Raw genomic sequence first — 26,119 nt, 5'->3', positions numbered from 1 at the left:
CGATGCAGTGTGTATATGGGCAAATGGTGAAACATGAAACAAAATTCAGTTCTTTCTGGTGAGACAATAATGTACTACTCCAACAGTGCATGGATTTTGATACATCATAGGGCATGAGCTGTTTGGCCAAAATATATATATGCTTAAATAAACAAACATGAGGGAACATCATCCAATATACATCATGTTTCTAAAATTCTCCTATCACTGCACTCAGTATAATCAGCAACAATTGAATTGAACCAAAACTGACTAGACTCTGATCCAACAACGATGGATGAACATCAATAAGTAGTATTTGAAAATCTTCGACTGACCCGGATGGAGATATAACATATAACAGAAGGCGGCCGAATCTGATATCCCGATGATTTGGAAACATTCACTAAGGTAAATATCTCCAATTGTGCAAATGATACTGGTGTTAATGCGCAAGTCCTTGAAAATGGAGACTGGTAGATCACCGCAGGCAAAAAGTACATGTATTCCAGGGTTTACAAACTCATACAGGGTATGAAGTAGGCTGTCAAACTTGGACATATGAATATTATTACATCACATTCAAAAAGTCAAATATATCCAATCGTATGTGCATATGAAACCAGTGCTAATGCCCAACTCCTTCGACAATAGGACTGGTAGATCATGGTAGGAGAAAAGTCCATTTATTCCAGGGTTTAGAAACTGATATAGGGCATGGAGTAGGCTTTCAAACTTGGCAATTCAAATACTGCATTCCACTGCTTCTTACCATCAGAATCATTTTCCCCTTTTGTTGGTCATCTGTTGCAGTCATGTCCTGCTGCAGAAATGCATAATGTGAAGGCACTGGAAGTCATATCTCTTGAATTTATCGAAAATCCAGCAGGCACGCAGAGAAGACAAATTAGCTTTGCAACAAACCAGACGGTCTTAGGCTCGGTCAAAAGGTCAGTGGCATGCCATTCTGGTAATGCTCAGTGATGATCTATGTGCTTCACCTGAAAGGTTTGGTCAAGGCACATAGGCCTAAAGAATGATATTGTACTATCAATTCTCAGGTATACGGTAACTATAACATCAGATTTTCCCTTCATACTGGAAATTCAGTCGATAGTCATGTAGCAAAGTTGCAAGAGTACTTCTGCATGGGCCCTCTGCAAAATCCACAAGACAGGTAAAATAAATAAGCCCATGCAATAAGGCATATATAAAGTTTCTGAACATCAATTTATGTGCTTCAAGATCACTAACCACCCAGTACAGTGTGAAGTTGTTGAAGATCAGCTGGTGTGCATACATCAACTAAAGAATATACACCTGGTCTCAATGCTTCATCAATCTCTCTGCAAGACAGCAGTAAGTAACCATCAGCATTAGTAAGGTAAAGCACCTATAATTTTGTAGCAGCAAGCTCGTCAAAGGAAAAAATCACATGCATAAGAACTAGCCTTATGCTTTTGATATTATCTAGTATAAGAACAAGAACCTGACCTTCTAATGCCTGTTCGATGGGGGCCATATCCTGAATAGATACTTATGTAACTGGATAGAAAGTAGTAGGAGTACCTTCCAAGGGCATCCTTCTGGTGTCTTATCTACAAAATAATAATGCCCAAAAGATACATTGTAGAACATGCACTGTCAGCATTAAAACTGATGAAGAATACAATGAATGCTTTCATAAAACCTAGAAATTAAATTGAAGGCAGAAGTGATATTTTACGGAAGTCATAAGCTTCCTTGGAAACTATATTTATTATAATTTTAACTCTCGAAAAAGTTCACGTCAAGGAAATGAATGTAGTACGAAAAAACTCGGGTGTTGTCAGCAAGGAAGATCTAGATAAGGAGATCAGTATGGATATGATAAACAATAGAAGCATCATTTCATCCAGAAATGTCATGTGGGAGCTTAGTGACACATGAGAATAAGAACAGACAAAAAGAAATTTAACCTTTACTCATAGATTATTGCCAATACAAAATCAGATTTAATTGTCCTAAAAAAACTTTTCTTCTTCTTACCCCTAGTGTAAGTATGGCTTCTATTTCTTTGTTGCATAATTCATAGGTTTGATTTCGTTCTAATCAGTGCAATTAAGTTTATCACTTTACTTCTTGAAAGCTGTTTCCATTTTGCCCGTTCTCTTTTTTAGTTTCTCCTGAGCTTGAAGAATCTACTGGAAATATTTCATTGTCAAAATAAACTGGATGCTTCATAATTTTACAGTCTTAATAGGGTATCTTATCCTTGTATGGCCCTTCTAACATCTTTGCCTGCATTGCTTAGAGATTGTAAGCATAGGTTCCATGTACCCATAGATTCTACTAGCTGATGAAACGGAATTCTAGGATGCGACAGCATATATTAAGATGCGTAGAGTGCACACATATACATATTTTTTAGTTCATCACAAGAAAAAAAATAAATGTAAATAACTAGATATGTTTCTTATAAAATCTTACTTATATTGAACCACGAGTAGAATTACATATGATCCATGAAAGTCATCATGGGTTAAACCAAAACAGCCCCTAGAAGAAGATATATCTAAGGATGCTAGAAAGCTAGACCCCAAGGAAATCCATGTCATATCACCATGTTCCATGTGTATAGAGCTGAAAATGGATTGGGTGTTAGTACGTCCGTATTCATATCCATATCCATTTCCATCCAGCTTATATAAATATGGATATTTTTCGATGCTAAAATTTGTACGGGACATGCACATGAAATGGATACTAATAACTCATACACGAATGCAGACAAAAATTGAATAATATAAACTGTTTGCATGATATGTTCCACAAGCCTCTCAACTTTCTGTCTAAAACAAACAAATGAAAGTACAAGGGACGATAACAGATACTGCATCCACTTAATCACATGACTCCTTTAGTGGATCCAAATAAGTCTATTATGTTACATGATCTGGGTTATAATACTGACCCTAAGGATGCAAATACCAAATAAAAGATGCCACTTTATGGAAAGAAAGATAAAGTAAAAGCATGTTAATCTTGCCATTTATTCGCCTTAGGAGTTTGTGAGAGCTATATGGGACCAAATAGGGCCGAAATCGGACTTAGATACACATTAATTATATGCTTATCAATATACATATCTACTTCCTATAACAGATCTGGATACGTATACATATACTATTGAGATGCTATATTTTGTGTCCATAGCCAGACAGATCCAGACATGGAAATGGATCCAGATGGACACCATGCAAACCTACATTAATCACCACTAGTGTTTCTTAAGTAAATCATATGTTCTATTAACATCTTCTAGTAATGTCGTTGGTTGAAGGTAAAAAGAGTAAAGAAGATTTTATATTCCATAAAGTTAAATTAGAGGCAACTTAAATCAGGGCTGCATATTTAACAGAATACAAAAACGATGTCAGTGTCAATGTTGATACGGTAATTCAGTTGGGATGAAGAATCCATACAACATAGATCCTCGATAAAAAGTCTATTTACTTTCATTATCTTACATACAGGGGCCTCATTATTTTTGTAACTCTATAATCAAATCTTATAAATTTTACATTTAGATTTAGGAGATTATCTCAACGCAGTCAATTAATCAAGCATACAGTTGAAACAATCATATTCTTACTTTAAATAATGATGCTGAAAACCATGGAAACAAAAACTAATGTTATCATTGGATTGTATCAAGCAAAGGTTGCAAGCAAAAAATATGCTACACAGGAACGTATTCTGGTATCTCAGACCTCTTCATAGATCCTCTGGAGAAAGCTGCCACATTTTATTGCTTCCTGCAGCTCCCAAGTAAAATAACCCTTTCCACTGACTAACTTAGCATCCACAGTCTCCAAACAATTAAGAAGAGTGTTTACTGAATCTTCGAGAAGACCAATGCATCGTTCAACCTCACTACAGGACAGAAATGGGGAAAGAAACATCATAACTTGAGTTGCAAAATAAAGGAATCTCTGTTAATTAACCAAACCAGCTGAAACCTAAATTGAGTAAAACCCTAAAATGCACCTTATTTAACTGCAAATAAAATTTAAAAAGCAATTGAAGTTAATAAAGAAGTGTAATATTTCTAATGCATATATGGACATGCGTAAGTACATCTACATGTGTATTAAAATATAATTGCACTAGCTTTGATAGGATGGATTAGAAAATGAGTTCCGGAACTAGCATAACATAAAGGATTGTAGCTACTTTGAAATGTAATAAATTTGGGCTGTTTCACTTGGCAATGTCACGACACCACATCCCAACACCCAAAAAAAAATCCTCTCACAACAGAAACCTGGCTATAGAACTTTATTGTGATGCGTGTTCTGTAACTAGAAGAGAGAAGGTTAGGCAGCGCTTGATTGAGAGATAAGGTGGATTAACTGAGGATTTATCCCACTATCCTGCCCAATGTTGATAACTTAGCCATGATATAGTTATTCTAGTCAACACAGGGTTAACCCACTTATCCGGACTAACTTTATTTCTTTCCTTTATTTTCTGAGGGGTATAGTTTTGTTTAATCCTTTTTGTCCATCTCTTCTGGTTCTTACCTTTCTCTTTCTTCCTTTTTGGAGAGTACACGAGCTCTTTCTATAGTTATCAGAATTGGATTGGCCTAACAAGAAAACCGGTGAACTAGCCCTTTTGATAACCCAATTCTCTTGAAAGAGGAAGTATGCAATTCAAAGACAAAATACCCAAAAACCATGTGACCTGCCAACTTTTTCCATGATTCGACTAACCAGATAATTCGAACAAAAAAAAAAGATCAGTTACTAAACTTAAGCCAAATAACCCATTTGCGCTTAACTTATAATCCCATTCAACTAATACATTTTTAGGTATTTTGATTTATATCACTAAAGAATTATAAACCCAAAAATTTTTAATCAAGTCTGATCTAACCCTTTCTCTTCTAGTCCTCTTCAAAACAAAGGGAGAATGACATGCCCATGCCCCCTCGTCGACTCTTCTCACTAGTGAGTTACAAATCTATCAATGCCGACCGTAACTACTGCCTTCTGTGAAGTCAATCCTTCCCATTCCCTATGCTCATGTTCAATCTTTCCATCCCACTCCAGCCCCACAATCAACACCTAAGCCTAGTCCTAAATAGTCCATGACCTAGGTCGTGGTCGAGGCTTCGAACCGACGACTCCCTCACTAGCTCTTGCGAACAATAAATTAGCTCCCGTCAATCACTCAATTCCCTTCCCCTTCCATGCATTACCCACCGCGTGTAGGGTTTCATTATGGTGAATAGAAACCAACTTTCCTTAAAATATAGAATCGTAGCTATCGGATGATGACACAAGATTTAGATAGATCCTAAGGCCTCCAAATTTTCATTTTAAAGAGGATCCCTCTCCCTTTCCTCTTCAAGACTCCCTTTTTGAATTTTTTCGACCTTGTATGATACTTTTTTCTTTTATGACCACTCTTATCACATCCTCCTCGAATCAGAACAATCCATACTCATAGATTTGTCTCTATGGTTATAGCATATATTTCAACAGCTGCTGGCTAGGACCACTGTATCATAACCGTCGAATTCAATCAACCGATATGGTTATTTTTTTAGTACATACCAAGAGTTGCCCATCAAAAATATGGTAAGAGTTGTTTCCCATGATTCGACCAACCAGACAATTCGAACAAAAAAAGATCAGTTACTAAATTTAAGCCAAATAAGCCATTTGTGCTTAACTTATAATCCCATTCAACTAATATATTTTTGGGTGTTTTGATTTATATCACTGAAGAATTATAAACCCAAAAATTCTTAACCAAGTTTGATCTAACCCTTTCTCTTCTAGTCCTCTTCAAAAAAGAGGGAGAATGGCATGCCCATGCCCCCTCGTCGACTCTTCTCACTAGTTAGTTACAAATCTGTCAATGCCGATTGCAACCACTGTCTTCTGTGAAGTCAATCCTTTCCATTCTCTATGCTCAAGTTCAATCTTCCCATCCCACTCTAGTCCCACAGTCAATGCCTAGGCCTAGTCCTAAATCGTCCATGACCATAAGTCGTGGTCGAGGCTTCGACCCCACGACTCCCTCACTGGGTCATGCCAACAATAAATTGGCTCCTGCCAATCACTCAATTTTCTTCCACGCGTTACCCACCATGTGTGGGGTTTCACTAAGGCGGATAAAAACCGACTCCCCCCCTAGATGTAGAATCGTAGCCATCGGATGATGACAGAAAATTTAGATAAATTCGAAGGCCTTCAAATTTTCATTTTGAAGAGGATCGCAATCAATTATTGTAATCTCCATCCGATTTTCCTCTCCTTTTCCTCTTCAAGATTCTCTTTTAGAATTTTTTTGACCTTGTACGGCACTTTTTTCTTTTACGACCACTCTTATCACATCCCCCTCGAATCGGAATAATCCATACTCGTAGATTTGTTTCTCTGTTTGTAGCATATATTTCAACATCTGCTGGCTAGGACCACTGCATCATAACCGTCGAATTCGATCAACCGATATGGTTATTTTTTTAGTACGGTCGATGAGATTTGTACATACCAAGAGTTGCCCATCAACAATATGGTAGAGTTCTTTCCCATGATTTGCCTAACCAGACAATTTCAACAAAAAAAATCAGTTGCTAAACTTAAGCCAAATAAACCATTTGCGCTTAACTTATAATCCCATTCAACAAATATATTTTTGGGTATTTTGATTTATATCACTAAAGAATTATAAACCCAAAAATTCTTAATCAAGTCTGATCTAACCCTTTTTCTTCTAGTCCTCTTCAAAAAAGAGGGAGAATGATATGCCCATGCCCCCTCGTCGACTTTTCTCACTAGTGAGTTGCAAATCTGTCAATGTCGACCGCAACCACTGCCTTCTGTGAAGTCAATTCCTTCCATTCCCTATGCTCAAGTTCAATCTTCCCATCCCCCTTCAGCCCCATAGTCAACGCCTAGGCCTAGTTCTAAATAGCCCATGACCATAGGTCGTGGTCGAGGCTTCGACCCCACGTCTCCCTCGATGGCTCTTGCCAACAATAAATTAGCTCCCGCCAATCACTCAATTTCCTTCCATGCATTACCCACCGCGTATAGGGTTTCGTTAAGGCGGATAGAAACCGAATCCCCCCAGATGTAGAATCGTAGCCATCGGATGATAACACAAGATTTAGATAGATTTAAAGGCCTTCAAATTTTCATTTTGAAGAAGATCGCAATTAGTTATTGTAATCTACATCCGATTTCCCTCTCCCTTACCTGTTCAAGATTCCTTTTGTACGACACTTTTTTCTTTTACGACCACTCCTATCACATCCCCCTCAAATTGGAACAATCCATACTCGTAGATTTGTCTTTCTGTTTGTAGCATATATTTCAACAGCTGCTGGCTAGGACCATTGCATTATAACCGTCAAATTCGATCAACCGATATGGTTATTTTTTTAGTATGATCGATTAGATTTATATATACCAAGAGTTGCCCATCAACAATACAGTAGAGTTGTTTCCCATGATTCGACTAACAAAAAAAAAGATCAGTTACTAAACTTAAGCCAAATAACCCATTTGCGCTTAACTTATAATCCCATTCAACTAATACATTTTTGGGTATTTTGATTTATATCACTGAAGAATTATAAACCCAAAAATTCTTAGTCAAGTCTGATCTAACCCTTCTAGTCCTCTTCAAAACAGAGGGAGAATGACATGCCCATGCCCCCTCGTCGACTTTCTCACTAGTGAGTTGCAAATCTATCAATGCCGACTGCAACCAATGCCTTTTGTGGAGTCAATCCTTCCCATTCCCTATGCTCAAGTTCAATCTTCCCATCCCACTCCAACCCCACAATCAACGCCTAAGCCTAGTCATAAATAGTACATGACCATAGGTCATGGTTGAGGCTTCGACCCCACGACTCCCTCGCTGGCTCTTGTGAACAATAAATTGGCTTTCGCCAATCACTCAATTCCCTTCCATGCATTACCCATAGCGTGTGGGGTTTCATTAAGGAGGATAGAAACTGACTCCCCCCAGATGTAGAATCTTAACTATCGGATAATGACACAAGATTTAAATAGATTCGAAGGCCTTCAAATTTCCATTTTGAAGAGGATCACAATCAGTTATTGTGATCTACATCCGATTTCCCTCTCTCTTGCCTCTTCAAGACTCCCTTTTTGAATTTTTTCGACCTTGTAAGACACTTTTTTTTTTATGACCACTCTTATCACATCCCTCTCGAATCGGAACAATCCATACTCGTAGATTTGCCTCTCTGTTTGTAGCATATATTTCAACAGCTGCTGGCAAAGACCACTACCTCATAACCATCGAATTCGATCAACCAATATATTTTTTTTCAGTACGGTTGATAAGATTTGTACATACCAAGAGTTGCCCATCAACAATACGGTAGAGTTGTTTCCCATGATTTGACTAACCAGACAATTCCAGCAAAAAAAAAATCAATTACTAAACTTAAGCCAAACAACGCATTTGCGCTTAACTTATAATCCCATTCAACTAATACATTTTTGAGTATTTTGATTAATATCACTGAAAAATTATAAACCCAAAAATTCTTAATCAAGTCTGATCTAACCCTTTCTCTTCCAGTCCTCTTCAAAAGAGAGGAAGAATGACATGCCCATGCCCCTCGTCGACTTTTTCTCACTAGTGAGTTGCAAATTTGTCAATGCCGACCACAACCACTGCCTTGTGTGAAGTCAATCCTTCCCATTCCCTATGCTCAAGTTCAATCTTCCCATCCCACCCCAGCCCCACAGTCAACGCCTAGGCTTAGTCCTAAATAGCCCATGACCATAGGTCGTGGTCGAGTCTTCGACCCCATGACTCCCTCGTTGGCTCTTGCCAACAATAAATTGGCTCCCGCCAATCACTCAATTCCTTTCCATGCGTTACCCACCGCGTGTGGGGTTTCGTTAAGGCAAATAGAAACCGACTCCCCTTAGATGTAGAATCGTAGCCATCGGATGATGACACAAGATTTAGATAGATTCAAAGGCCTACAAATTTTTATTTTGAAGAGGAACGCTATCAGTTATTGTAATCTCCATCCGATTTCCCTCTTTCTTTCCTCTTCAAGACTCCCTTTTTGAATTTTTTTCGACCTTGTACGACACTTTTTTCTTTTACGACCACTCTTATCACATCCCCCTCGAATCGGAACAATCCATACTCGTAGATTTGTCTCTTTGTTTGTAGCATATATTTCAACAGCTGTTGGCTAGGACCACTGCATCATAACCGTCAAATTTGATCAACTGATATGGTTATTTTTTTAGTACGGTCGATGAGATTTGTACATACCAAGAGTTGCCCATCAATAATACAGTAGAGTTGTTTCCCATGATTCGACTAACCAAGCAATTCCAACAAAAAAGATCAGTTACTAAACGTATGCCAAATAACCCATTTGCGCTTAACTTATAATCCCATGCAACGAATACATTTTTGGGTATTTTGATTCATATCATTGAAGCATAATAAACCCAAAAATTCTTAATCAAGTCTGATCTAACCCTTTCTCTTCTAGTCCTCTTCAAAAAAGAGGGAGAATAACATGCCCATGCCCCCTCGTCGACTCTTCTCACAAGTGAGTTGCAAATCTATCAATACCGACCGCAACCACGTACTTCTGTGAAGTCAATCCTTCCCATTCTCTATTCTCAAGTTCAATCTTCCCATCCCACTCTAGCCGCATAGTCAACACCTAGGCCTAGTTCTAAATAGTCCATGACCATCAATACCAATCCCCCCCACCCACCTCTTTCCATGGTCTTGAGCCTCTGCCCTTGCCGGAAAGCCCTCTCTCACCACCTCCTTGATTGTTAAATATTCAATTTTTTAATATGTACTCATTCAACCAATCCTTTGGGCATTGACTTGGTGACTTGGATCCTTGGTTGGGCCAATGCCCAGTCCAAGTCTGATAATTATGGACCTTTCCATGGCTAACATCCAAATTCCACACTATTGGATTTGATCCACCCTCTGACCACCATTGGCCACTGCCTTTGGTTATTTCCCTTCCGTCGGCTCTTTGAATCCATGTATGTCATTATCAATCAATCTATAACCATCTACAATCGACACAAACTTGATATAGCCAAATAATCTAGCCAGTGATGGAAAGCTATGGAGGGAAAGCCTTGTATCTCATTTCTAGCCCTTATGCCAAGGGAATCCATCTTCACTCGCCTGGACAAGGGCATCATTCCTAACAATGATTACCAAGAACAATGGAAAATCCAACAAAACAATATTCGCTCTTAACCTAAAAATAACAGCACTGTGGAAGGATTTTGAGGGATAAGGATAGCTGCCCCACCCTTTCCAATCTTGCAATTAGACATTATTAGAGCCACCTTACCGATCATAGATCCATGCAGCATATGTTTAATGCTTTGAATCATCAACATTACAAAAAAAAGTGCAGAAGATTTATTGTCCTTATAGAAATGACTCTCGACTACCTCAACCTAACTTTCGAATTCACAAGCTTACAAGACAACAAACAAATCTGGCATTCCTTCATGGTGCAACGCCAAATGTTAGCCGACCAAGGTCATGAACTTATTCAGCCAAACGGCCAAGAAGTTTGCTTAAAAAGATATAGAATTCATTGACCTTGCAATCTAGATTCACCCACACCAAAAATGTCTTGGCAAAGAGGGTGATAACAAGCTAATGGTATGGAATTTGGCTAAAATCTACAGGAGATCATCTCTAAGCAGTGATCTTAACGATTCTTATTAAATAGAAATGTTGAATTGCCTAGCTTTAAGATGGTGCTTATTAGATCTAAGAAATATTTTCACTTTGATCTCCTCTTCAATTTCTTCATATGGAGTTAACAACATAAGTACAGCCTCACTGAAATTCCAATATACCCATTATATCTAGCTTTAGATGTTGTGTTTCTAAGAATTATTTTCATGATACCTCTTCTTCAAATTCTCCAAAAACTTCAATTGAATTAGCCTTCCAATATAAGCATAGCCTCTTTGAAATTCCATATACCGATTATGTCGAGCTTGTAAGCACTGTCGTTATCAAATCAAAGAAATATTTTCACCACTAACTCCTCAAGTTCTCGAAAAACTTCAGTGGATTGGCTGTCCAGTATAAGCATGACAGATGAAGATTTTTAAAGGAGTAACAAATTTAAAACACAATAGGAGAAGAAAGAATTAATGAGAAATCAAATAGCTGGAACTCTTGGAAGGAGATTAGAATACTTAAAAAATCTATCCAGTTCCTCAAGAGGGTAGCATGTAGACTTTGCATACAAGGCATGAAGAAGAAATGTTTTTACTGGCATGGAGTTTCTAGTTGGCTAATGGACAATTGCCAATTGGCAGGTAGGAACCCCTCTTGTGCAAGCATCCAATTAAAATAAAAGGAATATGGACTTCCAGCAAATATTACTCTCTCGTGCTTTTGAGTCCTCTTGTGTGGGTGCATACCTAATGGCTTGGAGGTGTCTCTCAACATCTCGCATGAAGAAGAGTCTAAGCCTAACTGCAAAGTAGAAGGGAAGTATGATCCCAGCAATGCGCATAAAGGAACTTGAAGAACTGACCCCCAGGCATATGCAAAAGATTAAGTTTGAGAATAAAATTATGATGTGAACTAATCAAGCGCCATGTATTCTTCTCTTCTTTATTATTTGTAAATTCAAATTTTAATACCATCGCTTATGACAACACTTAAACCAACTTTACTGGCACTTTTAGATAACCATGACCAGTTCGCAAAAGAGTCCAATAATGTAACTTTATGATCTTTGCAATTGTTTTCCTTCGATGTCATTATATATCCGGGCTAGAATTACCTTGCAAACTTATTTAGGAAGAGCACATACAATAGTAGTCTTGTTGAAGGCCATGGCCTCCAGTTCACTGTCAATTAAATCAAGAGCCCCTACGATGGACGAAAACGTATTATCCCAGAATTAATTTGCAACAATTTGAACAGGAATTCAAAATTAATCTATCAGGAACTTATATAGACATTCATTTAAATTTGAAAACAATATGCTTCAAGTGAAATATTACAGAACAAACAGGGATAAAAAGAGAGAAAAAAATATGCATACCGTTTCTGGTGCTTCAGAGTGGTACATAATAACATGCAGCATGAAGCATATAAATCAATGGAGAACTGCCGATCAACCACACAGTGATGCGCATCTGTTAATGATGTTTCTTCCTGGTTATTGGATATGAAAGGATGACATTTGACATGAGAAGCTCTAAGGTGATGGAAGTCTTTGAAAAGTACCATTGGTACATGCAAGCACTGGCTTGCAAGACATGAATTCATTTGAAAAGAGGACCTTCTAGCAACAGTTGTAAGAACCTCAACACACATAAGAATGACTGACCCTGCATCTGGATTGACATCACTTTTATTATACACTAGCTTCCCCGCATAAAAAATTGTTGGGCCCTGGAGGTGCAAAATTATATTGAATAAAGCGCCAATTAGATTTGGGATGTTTTTCTTCATAACACGCTTGTGTCCTGGAAAGCAAGCCTAAAGTCAGAACAAACCATTTATATATAATCTGATAACTGATCAAATATTTCATTTCATAGCACACTAAAAATATCGCAGCCAATACAATTATTCATTAATACATGTCAAGCATTTTTGCATAGGAATGCACCCTTTTGGAGATTTTTACAGATAAGCATCATACATAATCCCTCACTTTACCTCATCGAAATTGACTAATGGTTTTTATTAGTAAAATAATTTTTAAATCATCTATTATTTAATGGAAATTGGTGTTATCTTCTTCAATGAACAAGGAAAAGATCAAACTATTCATTACCTGAGATAGATTCGAGAACCAAATCCAAGCAGTCAATCCCAGCTGCAACAACTGAGGATACCTTTCCTCCATTTACATTGCCAGTATTTATTTCATAGACCGCATTGTGACCTTCCTGCACCCCAACCAATGCTCTTTCTATTGCTTGTACAGCTGCCTTCAGATGCAATGTCAGAGGTGTGCTAATAAATTTTCTAAATGACATCCTAAGTCTAGCTTTAAATGCATCTATGCTGCATTGTCCATGATCAAGAAATTGCATATCACTCCCACTTGATTCTTTCTGAGACTGGAGCATCTTTGTGTTTGATCCTGTCTCATGAGAAGACAGAGTTGCAGCCTTCCCTTGGAAGGAAATACATCTCCCTATAGCCCTCAAATGAGAATCTATTATCTGAGCAAACACATTGTTAGACAAGGTAGGATCAGCTAAACTAAAATAATTCCCAACAACTTCAAGATATTTTACTATGCCATCAACCCAAATAAAAATAAAGGGATCTGGCATGTCAACCATTTCTGCTACTCCCCGTAAAACAATATGAGAAGTTCCAATAAGAATAGCCATTGGTTTTGATGCCAGGTGACTACAGTTAAATTGTGAAGCCAAATATGTAGAAAATGGTAACATGCATTTCAACTTGAGAATAGCTGCAGATGCATTAAAAAGATGACTGAGTGTAAATGCTATCTGACGGCTTTCACCTTTCAACAGGTTATGTAATAGAGGTTTGTTCAAATGTTGGAGATTAGATAAATCAATTGCATGAATGCCATTAAAAGCATTGGCTACATGATTTGCATGCGCAGATAATGGTATTTGCTCCAATGATCTTGAACCCTTCGTATGCTCGTAGTCTGAAGGGTTTTTACTGTCATGATCATAACCAGATGCAGAGGACTCGGGCCTTTCACTTTGCTTATGTGTCTTGAGATGATTTTCAGCAAAAATTTCAACTTCACAACATGAACATTTAGCAGCACTTCCCACAAGCACATCCAAGCTTAAGAAACCATTATCACAATTCCACTCGGGAAGATGTTTGAGGAAATCTATCCCTTTTCTGTTATCCACAAGCAATATATTCAGGCACAAGTTTACAAAATTCTCAAATACAGAAATGTAACTGCTGAGTTTAGATACACACCAAGGCATCAATGTCAATGACTGTGGTTTTCCCTTGGAGCAGTCCTTGTATGAGCTATCTAAGGCTGATGCCAGGCCCCATAAAAAACTCTGGGAGCAAGATACGATAGATGATAACTTATTCCAGCTCAAAATACTGAAGCAAGCTTCTGGTTTGATCGCATATATACCACTTTCCAAAGTTACAGGTAAATTTTTCGTCTGATCCATCAAGATGTCAGCCATAAGTTCTATGCTTTTCCATGTTTCAATATAATCAGAAGTGACAGAGTACTCATCACCTTCATTTAGACTATCCTTTCCACCAGGCACATCATGCACTGGCAGGTTCATGGGGAGCTTTTCATTATTTATTAAGGAGGATATTGCAGAATTCATCTGTTCTTTGCTTATTGTCAGAAAAAGGTAACAAGTATGATCTATTAATGAAAAAATCATATTTTCCACCTGATTAGAATAGTTCTCTCCGAAAAAGGTTTTTGGCAATCCACCTATTTCATAGACTGACTTCAAAAGCCACAAAATAGAAGATGGGCAGTTAAATAAAGTGCATAAATACAAGGATTGCCTGGCTTCTGAATTCCCTTCAACTGATGCCATAACCAAATATTTCATGGCCCTTCTGCAGGATATGAATAATTTGAAAAGCTCATATGGGCTGCAGATAACAGATTCACCACAGTAGCTTAACAAGCTTGAAACCACTAGCCTGGGACAATCAATAAATGGCATCATCAGCAAGAAGAGATATAGAAGATCAGATTGTGAATCTAAGACAAATTCTTTAAAAATCCAAAATGACCAAATCTAAACACTTGAATGGACTGATTTGTGGGCAACAATTTCCTTAAGCTCATAGCATAGCCGAGAAGTATGTACATACAACTGTTAAACAACTTTCAAATATTTTGGATTATTTTCTGCTAAAAATCTACTCACATAGAGTTCAATGATGTCCTAATGCGGGACTACAAAGAGTTGAACTCATAGGCTACAGCTTAAATTTCTTTGAACAGTAATATAAACAATCAGAAAATAAGTTTGAGCACTTTAGCTTCAACCACAAGAATTCAGCTGCTTAAATTATAAAACTTAAAAATTACATATCTGTAGTCTGAGCTTAGAACTCCAATTAAAAACCATACTAGCACATATGGCCTCAAAAAGAACAAGAAAAACAAGATACCGTTAGACTGCAGAGGATTTTCACCTCAATTCCACTAATTTCATGCTAATTTGCAGTTGCAAGTTTACAATGGAATCACTCTAAAAGTGTGTTGTTGGCACCTCACCAACACTAATCTTGAACAAGAAAAGACTATACAATGCAATTTCTGCAATACTAACTAGCAGTTGCATTTTTAATTAATTCGCTCCACTGGTGTGTCATCTCGTATGGTTATGTCATGTCAAAGATTTCATGGCTTCTCTGATTAGTTTTATCTTCTTTTACCCAGTACAGTGAGCCACAGAGGCATGAGCAGCAATTGTGGAAACCCACTCCAGAGCATCTACTATATAGATGCCATAACAACTATTATGATAACAGAGATAACAAATTTATAGCTTCCAACTGATATAAATATTCCTTATAGGCCTTGCGTTCTCCAAACTTTCTTATAAGGCCCCACATTAAATATTTTAACCCTTCTTTAGATAAACATTATAGAATTATTATGATATCCTTTACTTTAAAATGGCCAAAAAGCCCTACTCCATGTTTCATTACTGGCATGAACCAAAGTGGTTACAACTGAGACAAATTTGCAATTTACAGATTGCATGTGATACAAGCCTGAACAAAAGTTGTTGCAATATTATAATTTTAGGGAGAGATGAAGCAGTCAATTAAATAACTGAAAGAAAGCACAAGTTAAAATTGGGATTATAAATAAGAAGAAATTTCCCAAGGACTAGCTAAAATACATGTAATCTCAAATTCACAAATCCCTCTATCACATCAAAATTTAGAGAACACATTACAGTTACAGCAAGTAAGAATGGAAACAAAAGGAGAGGGCAAGCTTACCTTTCAAGATTGAGTATGTAACTTGCATAAAGTGAGAAAGTTTTAGCATTTACGTGAATTCCAGGCATTTTACAGAAGAGATTAAGCAAATTTTCACAGGTTTTGAGTTCCACACTGGGGGAAGAAAATGATTGTTTCTCGCCACCACAAAGGTTATAAGACATGTTTGAAGAATGACCATGCAAAGCATGCCCATCAACCATATTGACCCTTGGCTTTGGATCTAGCATCTTCAAGATCTCTGACCAATCTGGCAAGGAACTCAGATCAATATCATTTGCCCAGCTGTGTCTCATTATAGGAGAAAGTGCTTTCTTCATAATACGGCAAAATCTTGATGGAAAATGCTTGGATACAACCTGAAGGATAAATTAAAAGAAACAATTATAAGATGCCATTGTTAGCAACAAGAAGACTAATAGGTTCCACAACAAGCGAATAAGGTGAAAATTTAACTGAAATCTTGATGGAAAATGCTTGGATACAACCTAAAGGATAAATTAAAAGAAACAATTACAAGATGCCATTGTTCGCAACAAGAAGACTAATAGGTTCCACAACAAGTGAATAAGGTGAAAATTTAACTGAAAACAGTCATCAATTTTAGAAAGTTGACCCAATGCTTGATCATTCAAAACAAGAGTTTTTGTGGATGGGTAAAAGAGAGCTTTATCTGTTGTCCAATGCATTTACTTACTGTTTGGTCATATAGAAGAGTATCGTTGAGAATTCCCAGTGAAATATTGCGTGCAGTAACTTTCTTGCAGAGAGGTTCACATGTGCTCTGCTCTCTGACATCACTGTAGTAGCTTCCAGATGGCAAAGAAGAATGTATTAATTGAGACAAAAATTCCTTCAGATCCTTATTAGTAGCATGAGTGCACCAAATATCAATATTTTGGCAAAGAAGCCACCAAATTGCAATTGGGAGGGTATTCTCATTCAATGAGCAAACACCCATATCCCAGGCATCTTCATAGGAAAACAATAGTGTTTCAGTCTTACCAGTTTCATCACTCTGGCTGTATATACATTTTTCCTCTGAGGCTAGCATTGGTAGGTATCCAGTTATGAAAGCGGTCAGCCCAGCTGCCTCCTGCCTGGAAGCAGTGGCGAGTCGCTTCCACTTTTTGCTTGACTTGTGTCCATGAGGACTTCGAGGCAGCTGCATATGTACTAAACGTTCATCCCGTTCTTGCAAGAACTGAAAAGCTTTAATATTTCTGTTCAAATCATTAAGCCTCTGGATAGCCATTACATGCAATACATAAACAAGGGGTCCAGAGCCTGCCGAACTGCTTGACAGAAAAACTTCTGAAAGAGTCTGGATGACATCCAAAAGGGAAATGGAAGGTTTAAGTACCCAGGAGAAATAGCCTTCATCCATATGCTTAGGCTTCTCAGTCCATTCTATTCCACAACAAACAGTAAACAAATACCCCATTTCTTCTGATGCCTTTCTTGATGAATTAGGTGGCATGAGGCTGATTGATTGTCGGTATAGGCTTCTGCAGGCTATGTACATCCGGAAGAATAAAATAAATACCCAGGACATATTAAATGGTGTTGCACACAGTCCACTTTCACATTCATATTTGGATAAATCTGTGCCTATAAGAGAAAAAAGGAGTTTGTTAACACCATTTGATTGATTTTGCACCAACTGACTGAAGCTTGGTCTTATTGATTTCATCAAGTTCTCAACTGATTTTCCTATTAAAATACTATTTGTTGCTGTGACAGTTAAGGAATCCAACACAATCGTGTATACTTCCGACAGAACTTTTCCAAGAAGTTCAGCTTGCAGATCTATATCCAGTATGCTGCTATTTAAGGTGTTCGCTTTTCCCGGATTCAGAACATCATCCCCTAAGGAACTATGTCTCATCCATTCCAGTGAATCTGCAAGATCTACATTCAGTTGCTGTAAGCACCCACTGACTTGTCGTTCTGGTATTAACTTGATAGCATTAGAAATGGCAAGTCGAAATGCTTGTGAACATAACAAAGTTGCCAGTGATTTTTGACACGCTTGAGAGGATAAAGGCAAAGAAGCAACAAATATAGAATGACCTGCTGAACCAGCATCACCAGCAACTCTGAAGAGTCTCACAGCTTTACACAGTGCAAAAATGGGACTACTTACCTACAAGACAGACAAGAATAACAAACAAAGACATGCCAAGTTACAAATTACAAGAAGCCAAAAGAAAAATGCAGAAAGAACAGAAAGGAATCCAATTTTATTAGAAAAATTACAGAAAAGATTTGGTTTTGGATATTATCATTTGAGACATTGACTTTTGGAAGTGCACATGCATGACTATCTCTAGAATACCATCACACACCAAAACTAATGGTATAACGACAGCACAAAAGGTGATCAGATGAATAAAGGTGAAAAGCATGTCAAGAAATGCAATAAACTTGGAGCTTTTTCCTTGGAAAATTTGTTGCTGTGCTTAGAAGCATTAGATAATAAGGTTGAGTTATGTGAGATTGGAACGGTTCTTTTTTCTAAAAAATAGTCTTGAATCGAATGGGATCACAACAGTCCATCAAATACCACTTCCCCTCAAATGTTTTGCATGCACCCCTCAGTATTATAATTCGAGCTTCCAAGGGGTGACTATCTTTGTTCAATCATCACCTCCATAAATACTTGATGCTTCAGTAAATATGACCCTCTTAGGGTCAGTTTGACCCGGCTCTTTCTCTCTCCCTGTATAAGAGAGAAACAACAGAAATACACCAACCAAAAGTACAAGTGCATCTATCAACTTAACATGGATAAGAGATGTTGTATGAGACAAGATCACAGATACTTATTAAGTTTTGCTTTCACTCAAATGCCTTGGGCATGCCCAATATTAGCATATAAAAATCTATATACCCATTGCCACATGGAATGCAAAAGGTTTGCATGCTTCCAAAGGTAATGATCATAAACGTGTTGATTAAAACAGGTCAGTAGGTTAAAAACATGCAGGAACTGTAAACAAAGGAAGAAGCTTTGAGTAATCACTTCATGCTGTGTGCTTTTGCCTGCAGTGTTTGGTGCAGAATCAGAAGTGTGGTAACAAACGGGTGATTCCTGGTTCAGTCTAAGAAAGGGAAAGAAGCAATGATATAGAGAACAAAATCAAGTTTAATTATGTGGCTACAGGTTATGGATACATGGGAAATACAAAAAAAATTTACCAGAAAAACAAAATAATTAAGACACCAGGTTCCAGTTTTGATATATAATAAGCAGAACATTTAACAGGGTTCCATCATATTTCGATAGAGAACACCTTTAAATTTGTTAAAGCATGGAAAGTAACAGGAGTCAAGCATAAAGAATGTGGATTTTCCTTGAAGAAGGTTTCAAGTGGATGTAATTCTTGGCTTCAATGATGTTTCACCTTTGCATTCCTGCAACTTCACATGCGACAGCTTTTCTCATTCTTCTTTGTAACTTAGCAAGCCCTTTTCCCCTCATCATATTTAGGGGCGGGCACATTCTCTCTAGATGCAATTATTTCAATTTATAAACAAAGTCTTGTCAACTCTCATTCACTTTTCTTGAGTAAATGCCTCCCTTGGATCTTCTATGTCTGACCCTACTGGTAGTAGGATCACAATAACTGACTAAAGGAACAAACAGATATGGATTCATCAAAAAAAGTATGAAACAGAAAAGGAATTTTAAAAAGAATAAAGGTACAAAGATTTAGGTGGAAAGGGAGGCAAAAAATAGGATTCTCAAAAGGAAGGAGTTTGGGGTCAAGAATAACAAAACCAAAAATATTTTAACACAGATGCTCCCCAATAAGTGCTAGAGAACTCTTGTATACTGAGTAGTGTGATGGATATTGATGAAATATTATTCCATTCACACGACTAAGACCATGCTGTAGAATTGGTACACACCTCATTACTTGGTTATCATAACCACAAAGCAAAACTCTTTTGGTTGCAACAACGAATCAAAGCAACAAATGGATACAAACTGAATTACTATTTTAGCCGCTTGAGATTCCCAATTCAACTGGATGGGGACCATGAGAAAGTTATCAATCGAATTGTAGTCAACGTAGATGAAATTAAGATACAAGTTGGAGAGCTTCCTAATAATTGTATACCAATTTCACCTCATTAAATTAAAAAACATAAATAAAATCATGCTTAGATATTAAACTTCTAGGAAGCAAAAAAACACCATGCGACAGATAAAAGAATATAACAAGTCATAAGCTATTCGCTGAGCTATCTTAAATAGTTTTCTGGGACTAATTAGTATGCATGGATAAATGACAATGAAGTTTGAATTTATTTCTTTGTATTAAAATATTTTCCAGCGATAAAAAAGATGATTTGTCATGGAATGGGTGGCATGTGGATGGAGTCACTTCAGATCCTGCAAAGATTCAAGTCAGAGTTTGATTTGTAATATCATATCCAAATTCAATTAATAAACAGATTTAGTAAAAATCCATATCCAGTTTCAGTTTGAATTATGTAAAGATACAGGTGTCTATGCAAACTATTTCAATTAAATAAAATGATAATTATGATACTATATATTATTAAAATATTAAAATGTGTTTGGATTCTCCAAGGACCTAACTTTGATTTGATAGTTGGTCAATCTGATTTCAGGATCAGAAGTCAATCCAACAAGGTTTTAGGATTGATATCTAGAAATTAAATATTCTAAGACCAGTTTGAATCAGATTATTGGGTTATTATGTTCCATTTCCAACTTCATCAGGGAGATTTCTTTACAAGAAATAAACTGGATTCTTTTCACTCCACAAATTATGCTAAATTCAGCAGACAACAACACTTGTATCTGCTGTCTTTTTTCTTTTCATTTTAATTGCATTTTTTTATTTGTTAACTATACATGGCAATGATTTGCCACTCAATGAACCATAAAGAACTTTACCCTGTGTTTGGCTATATACCATACGATAGGAGAAAAGAAAGAGATGAGGCTAGGAGATGAGTGAACAAGTAGAAAAAATAAAGAAACTAAAATGAAACTCAAAAATGTATTGTATGGTTTCTTAGAAAGTTCGGAAAAAAAAACTAAAACAAAGTTAATTTTTTATTCTGTTCAATACAATATTGACATTGGTTAAGAGGGTGAGCCATGGCGCATCAGTCAAGTTGCTCCATTGTGACCTAGAGGTCATCGGTTCAAAACATGAAAACAACCTCTTAGAATGCAAGGGTATTATTGTATACATTTGCCCCTTCCCTAGACCTTGCAATGGTGGGAGTTTCGTGCACTAGGCTATCTTTTTTTACAACATTCACATAGGTTGCTTGGATTAGCATGATAATGACAAATAATCGATGTAGAGAGCAAAGGTGAAGCCCTGTCTCAATGGAGAATAAGTAGGGGATATCTCACCCACCCCCCACCCCCCACCCCCCACCCCACCCCCAAAAAAAAGAAAAAAAACAAAGTGTGCCAAACACCTAAAAAGGGGAGGGGAATAGGCTTCTACTATGGGAGGGGATAGGTGGTAGACAAAGGCATAATTTTGTTCCACCATTTGAGTGGAGTAGACTTACACCATGTAAGACAGGAAAGTTATTCCCTTTAATAACTTTTTTTGCCCCGATCCACTCCCTAAACATAAAAAAGTGAGAGGGCAAGTTCGCCCTTGTGATGAAATCCAAGTCATCGGGAAATCCAATGCACATTAAGTTCACTTTATCCCGCATAATTACAATGTTCGAGCACCGCCATTTCTAATGGTTGTTGCAAAAAAGAGAAATTTCCTTAGACATCAAGCTCTTAATAGGCTGAAAAAGCCCGAAGTGTTAATGAAAGCCGCACCATCAACCAAGGCAAAAGCCAGACCTCGTGCATTCAAAGAGCTGGCAGGATAGCTTATAAAGATGACAATCCGCAGCGGTAAATGCTATTCGTACAGTAGTTGATCTTCTATCCCTCCAACAGTATCTAGATCAGTTTTCCTTATCCCTTCAAAATTTAATCTGCAACCAAATGCAGCCTAAGGCAGTTATGGCATCGGTGGTGGTGATGGTGGATAGTAAGAGTTGATGAAGAAAAAGGCCAATTGTTTTTAACCTACTTTTCTTTCTTTCTTTTGCTACATGGAAGCAATCTTGACCACATAAGGAAACCTTCTTTAGCACTTCCCCAGTTTTATCTAATATTGAATTTTCTCTTAGCAAGGTGGCTAGCAATATTCCATCTCATTTGAAAATTTATGTTAACATTGTCATCAAAATCCTGTACTCATGTCTGACTGAAGAAAAATATTGCCCTCAGAAAACTTGATCCTATATTCATTGATCAAATGAATCATCCATAAGGGACTGACTGGTAACAACTAAATTTGATAAAAAAACTCATAACTCAGTAAAAGGAATACAATGAGTAAATCTAATCCAATTATGCAGGTCGCTTGACCGAAATATTCTAAAGCTACACTGATAAATGTAAACATGATTTGACCGTAAAAGAAGCTTAGAATATTGGTTTTATTGTCTAGTCATGATGTCGACGTGATCCTCGGTCATGTAGATGCAGTTGAGATGTCAGCAGCAAATTCATCACATCATCTTTTTATACTAAAGAAAAAAAATGCAGAGTATCAATGAAGTGTGAAACAGATCAGCAACAAAAAGCCAATGGCTCTGTAGTACATAACAACATTAGCAGGAGTACAACACATCACAGCAGAAAATGGCATTATAAAATGCCATCAAGATGCAAAACTCAGCATGAGGTAACTTTGCACAGGCCATGTTTAACAGAAAAGCGATTCTCATATATGTAACGTAATAACAGTTTTTTATTTTTGGGGGCCGACAATTGACAATCATAACTATTCACAAAGAATACACAACTGACCTGGCGAAGCTCACTGAAGACATTAATTACTTGACACCCAAGGTTTAAAATCTCCGAAACTAACAAAGAAAGCGGCTTTGTATCCACTACAGATAAATGGACAGCCAAGTATGAGAACGTCATGAGCCACAATTTTATTAGGTCATCCCCAACAGCCCTATACTCAATTTCCAGAAAATACTCCACCGCAACAAAAACCTCACTCGCTATCAGAGGCAGCACCTTTTTGACTCTTGCATCATCCTTATGCAAAGCCGATAACCAAAACAGATAAATTTTGCTTGAAATGGAAATAATTGTGTCATAGACCTCTTTCAAGAATTTATAATGGGTTCCTTCAGATGTATCCTTTGTACGTACATAAATCTTCTCTTGAATAAAACTTGCAAGAGTTTCATTGACGGACTTGAGCATGCAATGAGTTTCTACCAATCTGAGCTCTAACGCTTCTCCCAGTTCCAAGAATTCCAGTTGGGTGCACCTTTTGCATTCTAGCAACAGGGGTTCCATAAAATGCACAAATACTTCAAAGAGTGGCTTATTAGTTTCCTGAGCTTCTTCAGAGATCTCGCCACCTGTCCCTGAAGAATGGTCACCTTTCGATGCCAATGAAGCTCCTTTATGATTCTTAACTCTGATGACAAATAAACGAAAGAGGTGTCCAAAACCACCGAGCAACACTGCCTTCTTCTCTGCTATGATCTTCTCTAGTCTCTGAAAGAAATGTCTGTGATAGCTCTCATTGATCCCCTTCAGTTCCCTGGCATCATGCTTTGTGCTTGAGCTCTTCAAACTTAAAAATCCGCTAATATGGATAGGATGAAACAGCCCATTTGACAAGACATCTTCAACCATCCTCAACAAGCTTCCAACTTGTCGACCTTTGCTGCCACCAAGTCGTAAGTGCAGTAATACCAACAAGTCCAACAGCAGGTCAAGGAGTCTATCTACAAAGACACGAAAGACATTTCTTGGATTCGGATGAAATCTCAGAAACCTAGAAAAGTGTTCAAGTAGAAGACTGGTAATGCTTAAGAGGACTTCAGCATGGGAAGAGCCATGCTCTTCATTTGCTGAAGCCCTGCGGACAAGATTAACAACCTCCACAGCGCATGAAACCCATAATTCTGCACCAGCATTATAGAAGGCTCTGCCATTGGATTCGAAAAGCAAAGAGAGGCACTCCAAAACCTGCTGAAAGAATATACCAGACTCTTCCTCATCCGACATACCATCACCATTGATTACCAGTAATGCATGCCTTGAGGTACGAGTAATAGCTCGAAGTAGATTCGGGGAAATAACAACTGATGACTTCTCTATACAGAACTTCAGAATAAACCAACTTCTATAGTTCAAACAAGGATCGAAAAGGTCCGAGCTTTTCTTACTATTATCACAAGATATCAAGACGGGCTGTATCCAATCACTTAGAAAGGATGCCAAACGCGAGACTCCGACCGGCTCCGGCCCTCGACCACTGAAATCACCTCTCGATCTCACAAAATCAAAAGCTAGCTCGACCTTTCTGCATCAAATTCATTACCGAACCGAATCAAATCACAGACAAAAAGGAAAAACAGAAAAAAGAGATGGTTTCAGGCGTCAAGAACCGACCTTTGGAGGGGGAGATCTTTGCTCTGGAGGGAGAGGATGAGGTCGAGGTTTGCCCAGACTCCAATAAGCTTGGCCTTCTTCTTTTGGTCGCGACTCCCTTCTCCTTCTTGTTCTTGGGGTCCTAGTGGATGGGTCTGGGGTCGTTTTCTCTTGCCATTCTTGGAGGTTTCCGAGGAGACTGGATCGGAGCACGCCATTTTTCCGAGCTCGAGATCGAAGAGAGGAGGAAAGGAGGATTTGGACGAGCCCGGTCTTCGAACCTCGAGAGGGAGAGAGATGGCGGGTAGACGCAAGGGGAGGACCCGGCGGGGAGGGGAAGGGGTGCGGGCGGTGTTGGGGTATGCACTAGGGTTTTTCGAGCCGTTCGTGGGGTTTTTCGAGCGATTCGTTAACACGGAAACCCGATAACGGCACACTCACATGTATCTCACGTGCAGAACTATACCAATACTGGTTTTCTTCAGGGGTTTAAATGTAAAAGTATCTATAGCAATTAGCAAATTGGAAATTGCGAGGTTCGAGTATACCGTATGCGTCTTTCGTTGTTCGAGTTTTCAGGTTATACATCAATGGCATACTTTTCTGGGTTTTGCGTCAACTTGTCCAAAACCAAATCACTATAAGTAACCTGAGTTATCTTAGATCCCATTTGTTTTGATTGTTCTTGAATCCAAACAAGCGTAGATTATAGATCTGCGAGAATCCAATTTAGTACGGTTTTAGTCCAATCAACTGGGAGTTGACCTGATCTTGTCATGAGCTCTTATGGCGGAAACGCTAAAAGCCAATAAGTTCTTAGTTTTTTTCCTTCCACTGACACTCTTTATTTCCTTTCAGGTTATATTGCTTTGAATAATTTTCCAAAGGAAGAGGAGAAAAGCAAGATGCACCAGGAAACATCGTGTTTGGAGCAGGTGGATTCTCCATTTTGATGGATTATTAATCTAGTTTTATATATATATATATTTAAAAGAACGGGCAAATCACACAAATCTAATATGAATATATGCATAAGTTATAAAACAAAATATCTGGAAAGAGAGGTGGTGAGGCCGCACTACTTGTCCACAATACTTCGCCAGAATGATCGGCGATAGAAGATGCAACCTAATCCATGGCTTTATTTACCTCGTGGTAGACATGACTCACCCAACAAGTAGAGCAAAACCGAATGTGGATCATTAATCTAGTCAATCATGTATAGATTAGCTGTTCTTTTTATCAGAAAATGCCAAAGATTCATGTCTCATTTTTCATTTAAACCATCCTGTTTTTTTCAATTGTTCATTCTTCGTGAGTTTCCGCCCCATTTTTTATAACTAGAAATGAGATTTGTGGTAAATTTCCGGATAATAAGACTAGACACCATAGCATATAAAAGAGAGAACTATGATTTTATATGGAAGGAGACATCCGTCCAGATACAGAAGCACTGCTTAAAAAATGTGAACAATCCATTGCTGAGATCCAGATTGATGCTATTCATAACCGTACATCAAAATCTGCCGCAAAACTTCTTCATAATGTGCCAGGATGCTGTTTAACTTCCAAATAATCCACCACAACCTGTTTACACAATCCTCCAGATTTGGGATATCATGTTTGCTG

At 37.8% G+C, this 26,119-nt stretch overlaps 1 protein-coding gene across 2 annotated transcripts; it reads right to left on the bottom strand.

Moving 5' to 3' along the window:
• Window positions 1–74: 74 nt before the first annotated feature.
• Window positions 75–24,917, bottom strand: LOC103710995 (Urb2/Npa2 family protein). 2 transcript variants are annotated; one of them, XR_015987154.2, is made up of 11 exons: window positions 24,512–24,883; window positions 22,895–24,422; window positions 16,712–18,160; window positions 16,015–16,373; window positions 12,839–14,694; window positions 12,283–12,524; window positions 12,098–12,191; window positions 3,732–3,894; window positions 1,474–1,577; window positions 1,234–1,325; window positions 75–1,136 (listed from the first exon to the last, which is right to left on the bottom strand). XR_015987154.2 is itself a non-coding variant. In XM_008796953.6 (10 exons), the coding sequence occupies exons 1-10, from the start codon at window positions 24,706–24,708 to the stop codon at window positions 1,060–1,062; spliced, it is 6,252 nt and encodes a 2,083-aa protein (XP_008795175.4). In that variant the 5' UTR covers window positions 24,709–24,917; the 3' UTR covers window positions 75–1,059. The 2 variants fall into 2 exon arrangements, 1 of the variants encoding a protein (XP_008795175.4); XM_008796953.6 differs by having other exon boundaries at window positions 12,098–12,524; window positions 24,512–24,917.
• Between the last annotated feature and the right edge of the window lie 1,202 nt (window positions 24,918–26,119).

The sequence above is a fragment of the Phoenix dactylifera genome, chromosome 5, assembly GCF_051530095.1.
Source record: "Phoenix dactylifera cultivar Ajwa chromosome 5, Ajwa_hap1_PhDact_Kaust_v1.1, whole genome shotgun sequence".
Lineage (NCBI taxonomy): Eukaryota > Viridiplantae > Streptophyta > Magnoliopsida > Arecales > Arecaceae > Phoenix > Phoenix dactylifera.
Note: the sequence above shows the minus strand (reverse complement) of the source record. Positions and strands in the feature narration are given on the sequence as shown.